The sequence below is a fragment of the Monopterus albus genome, unplaced genomic scaffold, assembly GCF_001952655.1.
Source record: "Monopterus albus unplaced genomic scaffold, M_albus_1.0 scaffold3.1, whole genome shotgun sequence".
Classification (NCBI taxonomy): Eukaryota; Metazoa; Chordata; class Actinopteri; order Synbranchiformes; family Synbranchidae; genus Monopterus; species Monopterus albus.
The window spans coordinates 1,104,118-1,119,264 of NW_018127883.1; the positions used below are offsets into that span (position 1 = coordinate 1,104,118).

Here is a 15,147-nt window from a genome sequence, read left to right on the forward strand (position 1 = left end):
TCTCAGCCAACAGGAGCACACTCAAGAATACAGTATCCACTTAGTAATTAGAGAACATAAAGTTGCAGCTTGACACTGCTTGGTTTCCCATTGTTGTCCTGTCTTTGTTGTTACGCACACAGACATGCACAAACACACTCAATGAAGACACACACAAGCATGAATGTGCCGGCACACAACATACATGTGCACACGCAAACACTTAGAAGCATACACATTCATGTATACACGTTCACACATAAACACACTCACACACACATATGAAGATTTCCCAGTTTCCCAGTAATGTTTTCATCAAAGCTTTTCTTTGGCACTACAGAGCAGCGTCAGTATGGTAATGTGTTGTGCTGCCTGGAAAGCTGTCAAAAAGCTCCCACCTTGGATGAGAGACCACGGTAATTCAACTGGGCTCCTGTCTTCTGTGTGTTCAGGTCTCCTCATTATTCCGCTTTACAGGGTAATGGCGTCTTGCACTGTTTTATCTGTCAGCTCACAGCAAACTATAGTTTTTTAGCCCTGTATATTAGATGCTAACATCAAAGGTAGCTGTCTTGACACAGGAGAGACAGAAAAAAATTGTTGCGTAAAAAAAATGGAAACACTCCCGGTAGGCGAAAATTGAATCTCTTTACGTCTGGGGTGATGTGTGTATTGAGAATAGATTTGCTGGTTGGCATCTATGTGTTTGTTCTCAAGTAAACAGCAAGGCTTGTTTGGGTGTAACTGTCAGGTATATGCGTGTGCCCCGTGTGAAAATGGGTTTGTTCGCAAAGTGGGAGTTAGGAAAAAAAAAAAAACAGCAACACAAATTCACTCAAGCTATCTGATCAATGGGGATTTAAGTTACCAGTGACAACTGCATAGCAGATGTCAAGAGACATAGACCTCTCTCATACTGTAGCAATGCTAGCTGCATATTCTATCAGCAGGTTTTGTGACTTGTCTCTTTTTACCCAGTTGAATGCCTCTGAGAAGTGATTTGTACATACACCAGTTAGATCATTTGAGCACACATTTTTCTTTGGAGTTTTAGTCAAGTTTCAAGAAAAGTGTGCTTCTAAAACTACAGTCTGGCACCATACGTCCCCCCACCCGTTCACCTCTATGTGGGGTTTTTGGCCTCTTGGGCAGTGGCAGATTGTAAACAGTGTGTGTTTATTTCAGGTATGTGTATGGCAAGGTAAGATTTGTGTTTATAAGAGTAAATAAATGTGTTTGTGTGTGTGTGTGTGTGTGTGTGTGTGCATGTTGGGGGTAGGGTTCTTCAGAAGACGCGGGTAGAGCAAATTAAAACTCACCGCAGGAAATGAGCGCCCTTGGCACTCCTCTTCCCAAGCAGCTGCACACACCCCAACCATCATCTGCCATTTTGACACATCCACGGGGCGTAGCAGGCAGCGACAAGGGGGGAGCAAGGGGTGCCAACGCAACACCCACGGCTGCGAGCATTGCAGGGCCGCAGCCTCCAGCCAAACAGGTGTGTGACATCATGCCGCTGGTTCCTCTTCAGGGGCCCAGGGAGCAGGCTGGGGAACCAGAGCAAAGAGGGGGGTGGAGGAGGAAACAAAGGGAGGTTAGGTCTCTACCTGACAAGCTCATTGATAACATTTGGGACATGAGCCCTGAAGTCGATGGCAAATTGCCTCTAATGTCTCCTGGAGATCACGGGCCAAAGTCAGGTGCTGGGCACTAAATGGGCTCATTAGTTATGATTTTTTTCATTCTTTTTTGGACTTTGCAAAAAGTTTTACACACACAAACATACACTTGCACACCATGTCAGAGATAGTTGAAGCCAGAGGGCTTTTGCAAACTTGGGACATCATCATAACTCAAGACAGGGTTTTAGTTGAGGCCAAGGTTTGAGACCCTTTCCTCTCAGCATTTGTAGTACACACAAAGCTGGACATTTTTGCTGTGGAGTTTGTCTATTTCAAACTACCAAGGCTTGCTGAGTTATCTGGGGAATACATGAGTCAAACCTAAGTTATCTTAAATCAACCCCATGCAAACAATGAACATTGTGATTATTTATTTCATCAAATCTGTAACCAGAACAAAATTTAACAGAGAAGCAACAAATGAAATCAGGATGTACCTATTTAGAATTCGCGGCATGTCTCCCACATACACCCCTCTTCACACTTCAGTCAAATCCCTGAGCAACAGATCCTGTAACAGAGGAGAGGGAGGCTGTGAGTAGCCTGGGGGGTTCCTAAAGGCACCCGTCTGGGACCTGCTTCATAATCAGTGGACAGAAAGGATAGTGGTGGTACGGGTTTCCAAAGCCATTCCCTCCCCCTAGCTGCCCAAACTCCGGTAAGCACCCCAGGGCTACCTGTTAAGGTGTCCCCCATGGTCCAGTCTCTCTTCCTGGGCAAAAATCTCACATGTAGCCTGCTGTCTCCAGACTACAGTGAACAAGATCAGGTTGCTGATTAAATAAGGAGGCAAAGAGCATGTTTGTGTATTGTTATGTGCTTTCATGCTTATCATGCATAAGTATGTGTACATCAGTACATATTGGCCCATTATGTATGTGTGAGCACAACCATGCGTGCGTCCCTGCTAATGCATGCAGATACAGTATTGGTGTCCTCTGTGTGTAGGCTACAAATGTGGTGCATGATTTCTCATGTTTCTAAGAGGAGGTATATTATTGTTAGTTGTCAAGGAGACATTGCAAGGGAGCTGAAATTACTCACCCACATGGACATAACTGTGTGCCAAGTAACAGCCTGGACAATACTGGTCTCTCAGCAGACCTCTTTGGCCCTTATCAACAATAATGCTTGTTAATAATGTGAAATGGCTCTAATTAGTCTGCAGCAAAATTATCTGCTGTAGCCTAATAAGAAATGATCTTCTTGATAATAACAATTTTAAGAAGATAGCAGCTCAGATTTAATGGCCACTAAAGCTGAAATATGGCTACTGACGCCTGTTATTTGGGGGTTTTAAGAGAAGTACATTACGACGTGTTGTCTAGGATCTGTTTTATCTGTCTGAGTTTTTATTGTAGTTACTGTAGGTATAAGTAACATTGGCTGTGTTTCTGTTTCCATAGTCAGGAACACTATTCCCTTGACTGTGCCTTAGGGTATATCTCCTTTTTTCTGCTGCTCTACAGCAGACCTCAACATCAGGGCTGCAGTTGTAGATGCAGAAAACACTGTAGTGGTAAGCAACCAGGGAGGAAGGTCTGAGGCTGCAGCCATGGACTTTCTAATTCAGGCCCTGGCCAAGGGATCTGGGAGACTAGTAGATTTTAACAAACACTCTGGCCATTTCCAAATCTGCCGTGTGTGCTCAGCCGTCCATGGTTCTCCAAGATATCTGGAGGAGAGGGAGGGTGGGCGGGAGGCTTCTGGGAGGTGGAGTGTACAAGGCAGAATGAGCCAGGACTGTGCGTCTCTCCAGTTTGGTTTGGTCCGAGCACAGAGCCAGCTGGCCTCATTAGGACTTGATGGGAGGCGGGCTGGCATGAGACGTGCACATGCATGCACACATCAACAAATGTAGTGTGAAGCGTGGCCTGATGCCTGTGAAAGACCCACACAAAAGTTTTTGGTTTTTTTTAACTTTTTTGTTTTCTGTTTTGTATTGAGTGGACTGTGGGTTACGAATAGAGGGAGTGTATGATGTGGGAAAACACGATCATTAGTTTATGTCTCTCTTTAAGGTGTTGTTTTCACCTGGCTCACCTGAGGTACCTCAGTGCGCTTGAATGCTTGTATGAGGGAAGAGCGAACCATAAATGGAGCCGATGAGGGTTGTGGTTGGATGGAGTGGAGTGGGTATAAACGGACAAGAGGATATGATTCATGGTAGGGTGGGTTCATCACGAGAGACGGCCGCTGACCTACAGTCTGAGGGCTGCTGGACCGGAACCAAGGCCTTGTTCCGACAGAGCGAGTGCAGCGTGAGCTGTGACGGATGGCGCCGGTCTGTTTGAGAGCCCCTGAGCAGGTGTGTGTCTCGCTCACATCTGCAGGCAAGCACAGTGAACCGAGACCAAATGGCAGACGCACGGGGCCCATCGGGTACCTGTGCACTGAGACACACTAATGATTATGGATGCAGGCCTATTAACAGTCACATCTGTAAGGGAGAACAACAACTTGCGCACTGGGAGTGAGTCAGCAGTTTTAACTCCCCTCTGGAACATAGACATGCTGGTGTCAATGTAGGGATTAAAAACCCAAGTCAAAATGCTGCCTTTCTCTCAGTTCAGGTCCAGTTCAGCTCTACCCAGGCCCCGCAGAAAACGATGAGGCTCTCTGGCTTCCTAGAGAGAAGACTTTATGAAGTTTACTTGTTGAACTTGAAAACAGACACAATCTTGTTCCTGATTTCAGGACAGAAACTGAAGGACATTCTGAGTTGTTTAAAAAAGAAAAGAAACTTAATGCTACAGCTCAGCAGTGAATTATCTAATGAATTCATCAACTTAAAAACAGTGTTAAATATTAATTCTAAGAGTATAGGTAATAAATTAAATATTACTCATTGACTCATTACTTAAAAATGCATAATATGATTTGCATAGTTTTATCCTGATAGGAAATAATAATGGGTAGTTGTCTTGTAGTGTCTTTCATGACGGATGAAGCTTGTGTCTTTTTGTTCCCTCATCATCCCTCTCTCCTACTTGCTTCTCATTAAAGTTTTAACGGAGGCTGTTTTAATTGTCAATCCTTTGACAGGTTGATAAAAGCAACTTGACAATTAAGTTCATTGGCTCTGCTATGCATATTAATTAGGACTTATTTGGGTTTCTATTGTTATTGGAAGGAGCACTCATGGTGTAGCAAAATGTCATCCATTAACTTCCCTCTTCTCAGAACTTAATGTAATTAAGCTTGCTATTGTATGACTACGAGAGGAGACTCTAGAGAGAGGAACTTTTAGTATTCATTGTATAAATGAGTGATGCCATTCCTGTGACACTGCAATAACACTATATGTCTAAAATCAGCCATTCACAACTTTATTCTCTGTAACAAGCACTGCCTGGTCTTGTTTCGTTAACGGACAAAGGAAGCTTTTATGTCATTGTGTGTGTGCACATTTGCATGTACTGTACGTGTGTGCATCTGTATATCCGTTTGTTTGTGTATGTGTGAAGCAGAGATGAAGTGAGGGTGGGAGTTTGTGCCAGAGGGGAAAATGTAGCAGGACATAAAGAGTGCAGAGGGACTCCGCACCGGGAAGGGGCAGAAAGAAAAACGGAATGGTGGGAATGGAGGTGGGGTGGGGCTGTTCTTGCAGATTACCAAGTACACCTTGCTCAACTCTGCAGGCCCACACACTCACATCAAAGTGGCACCCCCTATCTGCCCGAGGCTTAGTCGGCCCCTGTCCACCCCCCATGTCACTCCATACATCCTCCTGTTCATGTTGAATAATTGACAGTTCTGTTTTACATGCTCAGCATTTGCCAGGACATGGAAGTGTGACTCCAAACAGGGCATGACTCTGAGAGGTGCTGTGCAGTGTGTTGACTTCATTAGAATGTGCCATGCTAATGTTCTACACACACCCTGAGCTGAATACCATCAACCATAGTCCATGGAGGAATTGTCTGTTGAAACAAAGAGGTAGTTGCCGTAATAAAGATGCATTTTGCTGTGGTTTTATCACAACTTTATTGTCTGCATAGTTTAAAGAGTTTCCCTTCCCACATGTGAGTTGACAGCAGGTTTCATTTCCAAGCCAGGTTTATGAAGGGAGCAACAACTCCCTTCATTACAATGAGACTGTTCCAGCTCCTTCTTTGAAGATACTATGTACTGTCTGGTGTACACTTACATTCTGAATCTGCTGAACTTGTTGGATGTCACTCAAGACTGCCAGAATGGCCATGCATAGCAAAGGACAATGACTGTCATGGGTATGTGAAGGGGGCTAGAGTGTTTGTGCCAGGGTGATCTCTGAAGTCAAATAAGCCATTATCAGTCTGTCAAGCCAGGTCTCATTTGAGGTCTCTTAATAACAGTTAGGCAGTTTGGTGAAGTCTCTATCAGTGCCCCTGTAATGGCTTTTTACAACTACTGTAGAGAAATTAGACAAAGAACTGAAGTGATAAAGTAAGGCTGTAACAGGGTGGTAAGTTTTTCCAGTTATATAATCCGTTCTTATACAATGCATGACCTGCACAAAGGTATTTTTTCTTTATATCACATACAGTAGGTTTATGTTGAGACTGAATCTTTACTTTATTAGTGTGGTATGGTATAGTCCTTGAAGGAAGGGAGGGAAAGGCCTGGCTGTTCATTTGATAGTTTACCTTGACCCTTGAAGTGTGTCGCTCACACCCTGAGGGCTTGAGCTGGCAAAACCTTTCCCAGTTCCCCCTGGGAATGATAATCTCAACGTGGGCGTTTACCACGGACACCAGACACAACACCATTAGCCACAGCTCCGCTGCTGCTCATTAGAACCCGCGATCGATATAGGCGGCCACAGAAATCGCCAGTGCTGCGGAACCAGCTATCACTCTTCAGAGTTATTATCGTAAACAGCACTGGCCAAGATTTAGGGCAGTACCCCACTTTTGCTGTTTCTATAGGAAATAGAGGGTTGAGAGGGCAATAGCTGACTGATTGAGGCCCTTCTAAGGACATTATAGTGAATCACTTGTTCTGAAACTTTGTGCTGTGTGGAGTCATTGCCTTGCCATAAAATTAGAAGCAGTCAGGAATCATTGCTGTGTATGCTGCTCTGCTCTCTAGGGCTTGGTATTATGACATGATCGGAGCAGAAAAACACTGACACAGAGGAAGTCCACTGATTACAGAGATGATGTTTAAGTGCTGATGCCTCCCTCATTGAGTGTCAAAAACAAATGAGTAGGTTTAATCACATCTACAACATTTGCTGAGTTTGCAAAGCAAAGCTGTAGGCGATGTGACATTTGTTATGGGAAGAAATCTAGAAATCTAAAGGGTCTTAATGGGAGCAACTAAAAACCAGAATGACGGCATTGTTTTTAAAATGTTTCACAGCACCATGGGACCTTGGTTTGATATTACCATGACAAGATGGTTTAATTATTTTCCACTTCTTACCTTCTAAAACATGAGGTGGGAGATATTAGTCACAGGAAATTGTAGATGAAAAGACACACACAAAAAAGGGATAGTCCATTGGTTTCTGGCAGAAGGGAGAATAATATTGAGGCAAAATTGTGAAAATAAGAAAAAGGGGAGATTTATTGATTTTTGGTGGAGCCAGGCAAAGAAAAGAGAGGGAATAAAGAAGTGCTCTTTGGCCGATGTGTCCAAATGATGTCTCACGGGAGGTTCTTAATGGTAGGCCCTTAGGCTAGGGCTAATGGTATTGGCTGAGCTTACTTTAAGCAGCTCTTTCCTAATGGCCAACTATGAGTGCGCCACAGGATAGACAGGTATTGATTGGTTCAAAAGCTCTTGAGTTGACAAGAACTCAAAGTCCCTCAAGCATATACAATCTTGCCACAAATTATGTCACATGGAAAGGTGATTAAAAACTTAGGGCAGGCACACTCATTAAAAGTGTATATGATATTTCTGGCGTCCTTGTATTGCCCTCGCTTTTCTGTGTTTACTTAATCTGCGGAAGCATTTGTCTCTCTGGTGTTTCTTTTTTCAGTTTTCCTGTGTGAGATGTGTGTCTGTTTGTCAAATTCTACTAGATGCAGTCTTCAACCCTTATTTTCCATACTAGTGGGCCAGTGCATTGATGGTTGTATCAGTCAAAGTGGTGCATAAACTGCAGCTTTACACTTCATCAGCAGTGTAGAATTGTCATTTGAATACAGTCAAATGGTCTGACTTTTTTCTAATGACTATAGTGTGATGGTTATATTCTCTGTTTGAAAGGTGCAGCATACGGGCATAGTATACAGAGAACAATGCCATATATTTGCTTTGTTGTCATGCCCCCCTTCCTCATACACACATACAAAAAATGCTGTGTACAAGATTTTCTCTTATTCACAAGGGGCGCTTTCTAGACTGCTGGAGGCATCTGCTTTGATTGCATAATTCCCAAGAGATGAACAACACAAAACAAAAATACTGACTGAATTCAGACTTATAATATACCGAACAAATAACATACCAGCTCCACTCTTCAAAACCATAGTTCTCTAAAGAAAAGGAATTGGAGAGTAAATTCAAAGTTGAAAGCTTAGCTCTTTTTCAGTGAATGCAGGGATGAGGGTGAAAGATGAAACAAACTTTTTTCATGGCTGAAAATGTGCAGATTACTTAAACAAATAGGCTATAGCAGATGCATTTGTGTGCACTTTAACTTAAGTGGCACATATCAGACATACAATAAAGCATTTTTTAAGTCATAAATGCTATAGATATTTCAGGAATGACGGGTGAGAAAATGTTTTATTATGCAGAGGTAATACAACAGGTCCCCCTCGTCACCTGATGCTTTAGTGTAGCACAGCAGTTTCAAGCAAAGTAAACAGTGTTGAACAAATGAAAGTTAAATAAAAGGGCAGGTCCTTTTTCCTCAGGACCTCCCCCCTTCTCTTTCGATTAAATGCTCTTTCTCTGGCTGTTTGTGCTTTACAGTGGAGTGTGCTACATCGCTACTTTCTTCTCTACAGGGGCCCCTGGGCTCCCCAAGCAATAGGAGTAAATTAGAGTGCACCTGTTCCAGCTCCAAGATAAGCCATCTCCAGAGGATTTCCTCTGAGTAAAATGAAGTGAGTGAAGAATAAACAGAATATCACAGCATTACTCCGCCAAGGTGAAGTTGCTGCTGCTCTGGGGACACGGTTCGTTTTGCACAACACCCAGCAAAATATCCTCGATAAACCTCTGGATGTAAGACTGTAGGAATGGTTTCTGCTCACAGCGAAGAGAATAGGTGCTGCACTTTTGTGTTTTAACCAAGGCAGAGTCTGCTTCTCTACTGTATCTACTCAAAACCTTAACTTGAAATACTATTATTTGTGTTTTGTTTCCAACATGTCCTGACACAGTGTCAGCACATCTGCGATAGTCAAACATCAAACCACATACTTCTCCTTTTTCCCTTCCTGTACTGATGCCAAATATTTCTGAAAGTATCTAATTAAGTCAACTAAGAGCATTGTCAGTACATCTCTCCCTTCTTCCCATCAGCTTAGCCACATGAGTAACTCCTTGTATGTTTCTTGGAGGAAATAAAAGCTGTAACCCTAGTGTGATGCCCAAAGACCACTGACCGTAGATGTCTAAAATGCAAAATTCACTCAGCTGGTTTACACATAAAAGGCACAGATAATTAGAGGAAAAATGTAATTCATCATACATTTGATAATCAGTCTGATTTGGTCTCCTATCTGCACCAGGGCATTCAAATAACCCCCCTACTATTAGCGCCCCACTCTCCCTCACACCAGTAGTCTGTTTTACCCTCTCTTTGTTCCCCTACAACACATTATCATTATTGTAGCTAATTGCATGGTTTGCCTTGAAGTTGTGCTGGAGACTCGTGATCTGGGGTTGAAACGTGGACAGGGATCCAGTCTTCTCCACAGCTTGCTTTACACTGCTAATTGCCGTTACGACAGGATAAGGCATGCTCCTCGCTGTGGCCAGCCGGACCGGGCTCGAACAGGCATGGGGCTGGTCTGGTGGGGGGGATACTATCACACAAGAGTGGTAAGATGTGGCATAACTGAGGTGGGCCGGCTAGGCCAGATTGGGGAGGGAAAGGATAGCAGTTGGGGGCAAGCAGGGGGGATGGAACTGGCGTTAGATGTAGGTCAGCGGGAGTGGAGTACCCTAAAGATTACAGTTGGTTAGTGCGACCCCTCTCTGACAGGATCTGAGCCCTTATTCGCAGCAGAGATGGACCCTGGCATTCGGGGAGCGCAGCTATTAGTAAGGCTAATAAAGCTCGTGCAGAAAGTTTTGAACTTCTGGTAGCCTAGAGACATTGTCCTACCACAGGTCCAAAGGCTGGCTCTTAGTTAATATAGTCCTAAATGGCTGAAGATGGTCTTTAAATGATTGTTAATAAGACAGTGAAGCTGCAATATGGTGTAAGAGAATTCTAATTGCATTTTTATGAGTACATCTTTTTTATTATCTTTGTTTATTAAAGAAGTGTAATGTGAGAGATGAGTTCATCTAACTCTGCAAATCTGAGGTTTGTCTGAGCTCTGATAGTTTCTTAATTCACCTGGGAATGTTAGTTTTACACCACAGTATCAACTTCCAACTTCAGAATGAGTCACAGCTCCCCAATGGGGTTTTAGAAAAGGAAATGGAATCACATACATAACTAGTGACAAAGCCTCCATCACCTCACATAAGATCTCATTCCATCTATGAGAACTTTGGATCTACCCTAGAAAAATAATAAATATCCTCCACTCATGGCGTGCACTCGATTTGCTCAAAAGGAGGTTTCAAGACCAAACAAAGGAAATGGTGTCATTATTGATATATATTATGAGCTAGGGAACGTAGAACAGTTTCCTACAAATGCATGGATAAGGTGTTGATCTCTTTCCTAACAAAGGATCTCTAAAATACAAAGTGAAAAGCTACCCAAGATGAAGCTGGTAAAGAAACGAGTGAGGAAGAGCCTATTTCCACAACACAAACAGATTTCCTGGCCTTTAGCAGTCTCTTACTGGGATACTTTGAGACATATCCATCAAAACACAGCTGTATTCATTCATATTTCATACCTCCTCCTTCTCCCAGTGCTTTAACACTGTTCTTTGATCAAAGGAAAGAAGTGGGATCACAACAGGAAGGTTCCCTGCCAGCCAAGACGGAGAAGGAAGGCCAATACACTACTGCACTGTACATGCTACCGTATAGTTTGGTGCGCTTCAACTTCACTCATGAAAAGAGGGGAACAAAAATGATTAAAATAAATTAATGCCTTGTACATTGAAAAGTAAAACACTTGAGATATTCCCAACTTTATACTGATTTCCACATTTTACAGTGAGCTTCATTCGGGGTCATGTACTGCTCTAGTGAAAAAACTGTGCAAAGTACTTTTTGTTAGAAACACTCCACCGGTCAGCATGCAGAAAATTTACAATTTTTGCGGAATTTGAGGTGATTGGTTGAAGCCTTTGTTAGATTTAGAGGAATAACAATTTCTGCAACTTAAGTGATGGAATTGCTGTGAGAGCAGCAGCCAGGAGCAGATTCAAATCACACAGCTCAAGAGTGTCACCATGTGGAGATATGTGAATATGACAAAACAGTAACTGAGCTGTGCTGGAGCGAAGGCCGTACCTCAGAACACAACTCAGTAACTCCTTCCAAGTTTAATTTTTTTTTTCCAATTAAATATTATGTAAACTGCTTTGCATTAAGCTTTCAGCTTTCCTCTTTGCCTCACTTCCACTATATCAATTCCAAGACATACAGTAGCATTTCCAAAGACCCTTTTCAGTCAGGCACTGAGAAACAGTGTTTGAAGACCTCCCTGACATTTAGACTCTCTCTGAAGATGACTTTGCCTTCTACTATAGCCTGCGGGAACATAGTAAGACCCACACTAAACTTCAATTGATATGCAGTGCCAGATTCCTCTAGGGGAAATTATCATTCTGTTCATAATAAGAGCCACAACAAGCACCTGGAAAATGACTTTATTATACACTCTGCTTCAATAAAAGTTTCCCATGACCCATTGGAAATACACACATAGTGCACGGAGCATAATCATGATGAAATGAAAACTATATTATGCATATGATAGAATGCTTATTTGATGGTAGCCTGTGTGAGGATGCACATCTGCACAGATGTGCTTGATTGGCAGGTGTGTTAATGCAGCTCTGTAGCCTTGAATGGAGGTGCACTGAGACTCCTATTTCCTGAAGCCATTATCCAAGTAGGCTCTGTTTTTCAAACAAATTAATGGCACAAAAGTATATGTATCAAAAATGTAGTGCCCTTCATAATGGAATTCCCTCTGAGCAAGGACATATAACAATGGGTCATTCCTGTCTTTTCCCTCTCTGCCAATGGACATGACCTCCACAGCTGTAACAATGGGACATCCAGCAGCATAAGCACTTGGCTTTTTGCCACAGCCACTACATGCAATAAGGCTGCTTTCATCTTTGTTGTTATATTTAAGGATGACATCCTAGCCTGTCGGCCTCTACTATTGTCTTCACCATGATTGTTTTCTATCGTTGTTTAGCCCCAGTTGTGGCTCTTTGATGAAAAGGTCGCCACTCAATTGGAAAACAGTCATTAAAATGCGGTGGGTACTATTCACCAGTGTGCATGGGGGAACCAACTCAACTGAGCTGGTTAATCAAAAGTTAATTATATAATTTTCATGCAGATGAGGGAAACATTCAAATGAATCCCAACTCTACAATCATTACAAAAAATAAATAAAGAAATAATTCTAAAATGCTATAAAATGTTCAGGGACCAGGAGGCTGTAAACAATATGAAGTTTAATTTGAGGTAAACAAAGTGAATATCCACCAGGGGGTATGGGAAGGAGAAAGTGAGGTTAAATCAAATTTGGAAACATAGATACCAGCAGGTTTTGTTGTCCTGATATACGTGCAATTAGGCAGGTCCTTGATGAGGACACTGGGAGGGAGAAAGTTGGCTTTCACAGGAAATGCTTTGGGATTATTTAAAAGGAATTTATGGGATTTTATGCTTTATCTGTAAACATTAATTATTCTCACACAAGTATACCAAATTGAATTAAAACCATATTTTAGGAAATGTTATAAAAGCATAATTATCTTTTATGAGCATGTTGCAGAATTATTGAAAACTTTATAAAGATAAATATGAACTCAAGTAAATCAATTCAAGGAAGTCTCATAGTGACTTTCAGGAAAAAAAAAATACACCCAAGACAACAATTTCTTCTGTAACTTTGCCAAAGAAGGTAAAGCAGCACTTTTCAAAAAATACTTAAGTTTTTCCTCATCAAAGGAAATGATTGTGCAATGCAAATTACAACCATGAATATTAAACCAACGATGTGAAGTATCACAAATGAACAAGCATTGTTCTGGAAGTGCAATGGAATGTGTTTTAATTTCTCTTTAATTCTATGTGCTTTTATAGTGTTCACCTTTTCCCAGTTGTGCCAGCGGGTTTGGGTTCATTGATGTGCATTACAACCACGCTCTAACAATGCAGGGCCTCCCTGGTGTCAGCACAGTTCATGAATCCTAGCCCCTTATGCACCAGGCGATTAGTATGGTGCTCTGTCTATGGGGCTTTGCCAGAAAATGAGTTCTCTTTAAAACATATGCCCCCTGCTGATTATTTTCCTTTCCTGATATGAAATTCCAATTTTTATAATGAACACCACTTTGCTGTACAGAGAGGGGGAAAAGTTCTACACTTCGTTGTGGATGACTGCAGCTATTCTAAATTAGCGGGAGGCTGTTGTGGACATCACTGGCAGAAAATATTTAGAAGAGTGCCTTGCATTTTGGGTTCTAATCAACATTCAGGTGCGAGCACAAAAAAATCAACTGGTGCAATTTTTCTACATCACGTATGCACATGACTGGTGCGGCAGAAAATGGAATTACCGATACTGTAACTAATTCAATTAAGTCATTGATTTCTAATAAATTGGCTTAATCACCAGCTGTTGTCATGCTAAGATTGTTGTCACAAGTCTGTCATGCTTGTCGGTCGTGGCTGCTTTACAAAGGCTGTTCAGTTTTTTTTTTTTTTTAAGTCTTTAAAACTGTCTATTATAAATAAGAGATATGATCATTTTATCAGATTCCAAAAACTTTATTACAATTTTGCATGGATGTAAATGTTACAGACATATAATTGATAACTGTGTAACAGATGTGGTGATTTGTTGGAGTCATCATCCTGAATTTAGGGAATCTGCCACTGCTGCTGAAGATGAAAGTACAGTGGTGTTTCTTTTCTTTTCCTTTTGGTTTTGCAGCTCTTCATTTATTAGGGAACCTTTTCCTTTGGTCAAAATGACTGGAATCATCATGAATCTGAACGGATGGAAATTAAATCTCAGTTAAGAGTTTGATCTTCTGCTTGGATATTTAATCTAACAATGTATACACACACACACACACACACACACACACACACACACATATATATAAAACTATTAAAAACAATTATGAGCAAATTAGCTATACACTTGCCAACATTCAAAAAGACAGAATTATGCATGCACATATTCAATCATGCAAAAAGGGAAAAATAAAAACAGTCCTTGAGCAGTTTGTATATTGTCATTGCTGCTTTGGAACACAGTGGCACACAGTGGTGCAGTGTACATTAATATTGTACAATTGAAGTAGACATTGGTAATAAATTATGTATAATAAGCACTTACAACATTGTATGGTCTAAGTCTCTGTTGGATTGGGGCGCTCGCCTCATCGGGAAGAGTCACCACTCCTCCTGTGCCCATCATCTAAGTAGAATAAAAAAGATTTTAGAAGATAAAACCAAGGTTGATATAAAATTCAAACTGAACATAACATTTACAGCATTGTAAAAAGGGAGAGAATAAAGCAGCAGTCAGGCTAACCTGACCTGTTTTATAGGGGTAGTTCTGATTTTTGAAACAGTTGATGCATTCACATACATTCAAACAAACAAATAAATACATCTTTCACCCTGATGGTTGCCTCAAGCTTTCCCACACTTCTTTTTCCACCTGGCAGCCACCCGTAGGACCAGTGCTGGGACAGGGTGACCTGAACCACCAACGCCAACAACAACACCTGCATCGTCAGTCTGCTGCTTGCCTCCATTAGAGCTGCACTGAAGCCAGAGTTGTAAAAGAAAAAGTCACAGTATCCTCATTCACAGCTCCACAGATCAAGGGTTACTCAACATTAGTAAACGCAACTTCAGATGGTAATTAATAAGAGTAATTCTATCATAATTAACATTGAGCAAATTCAATGAGAACTGACCCACCTTTATGTTTGCCTTGTTAGTATGTGGTGCATTGACTAGAGGGAGATTTTATAGCTGTTGTACAAGGCTGCTGTCAGGATTTTAATCCCCTCTCTGCAGGTGTGACACATTTACTGACTAATGGGACACAAAATACTACTAATAGGGTTGGCTAAGTGCTTATATAAGCCGACATCACTATGTGGGTTCAAACTGTATGAAATATGTATCATAAACATCT

At 41.7% G+C, this 15,147-nt stretch overlaps 1 protein-coding gene across 1 annotated transcript; it reads right to left on the minus strand.

Moving 5' to 3' along the window:
- Nucleotides 1-13,741: 13,741 nt before the first annotated feature.
- gnrh3 (gonadotropin-releasing hormone 3) lies at nt 13,742-14,940 on the minus strand. The gene is made up of 4 exons (XM_020602041.1): nt 14,928-14,940; nt 14,621-14,768; nt 14,335-14,415; nt 13,742-13,981 (listed from the first exon to the last, which is right to left on the minus strand). Exons 2-4 carry the CDS (start codon nt 14,756-14,758, stop codon nt 13,928-13,930), a joined length of 273 nt encoding a protein of 90 aa, XP_020457697.1. The 5' UTR covers nt 14,759-14,768; nt 14,928-14,940; the 3' UTR covers nt 13,742-13,927.
- Nucleotides 14,941-15,147: the final 207 nt, after the last annotated feature.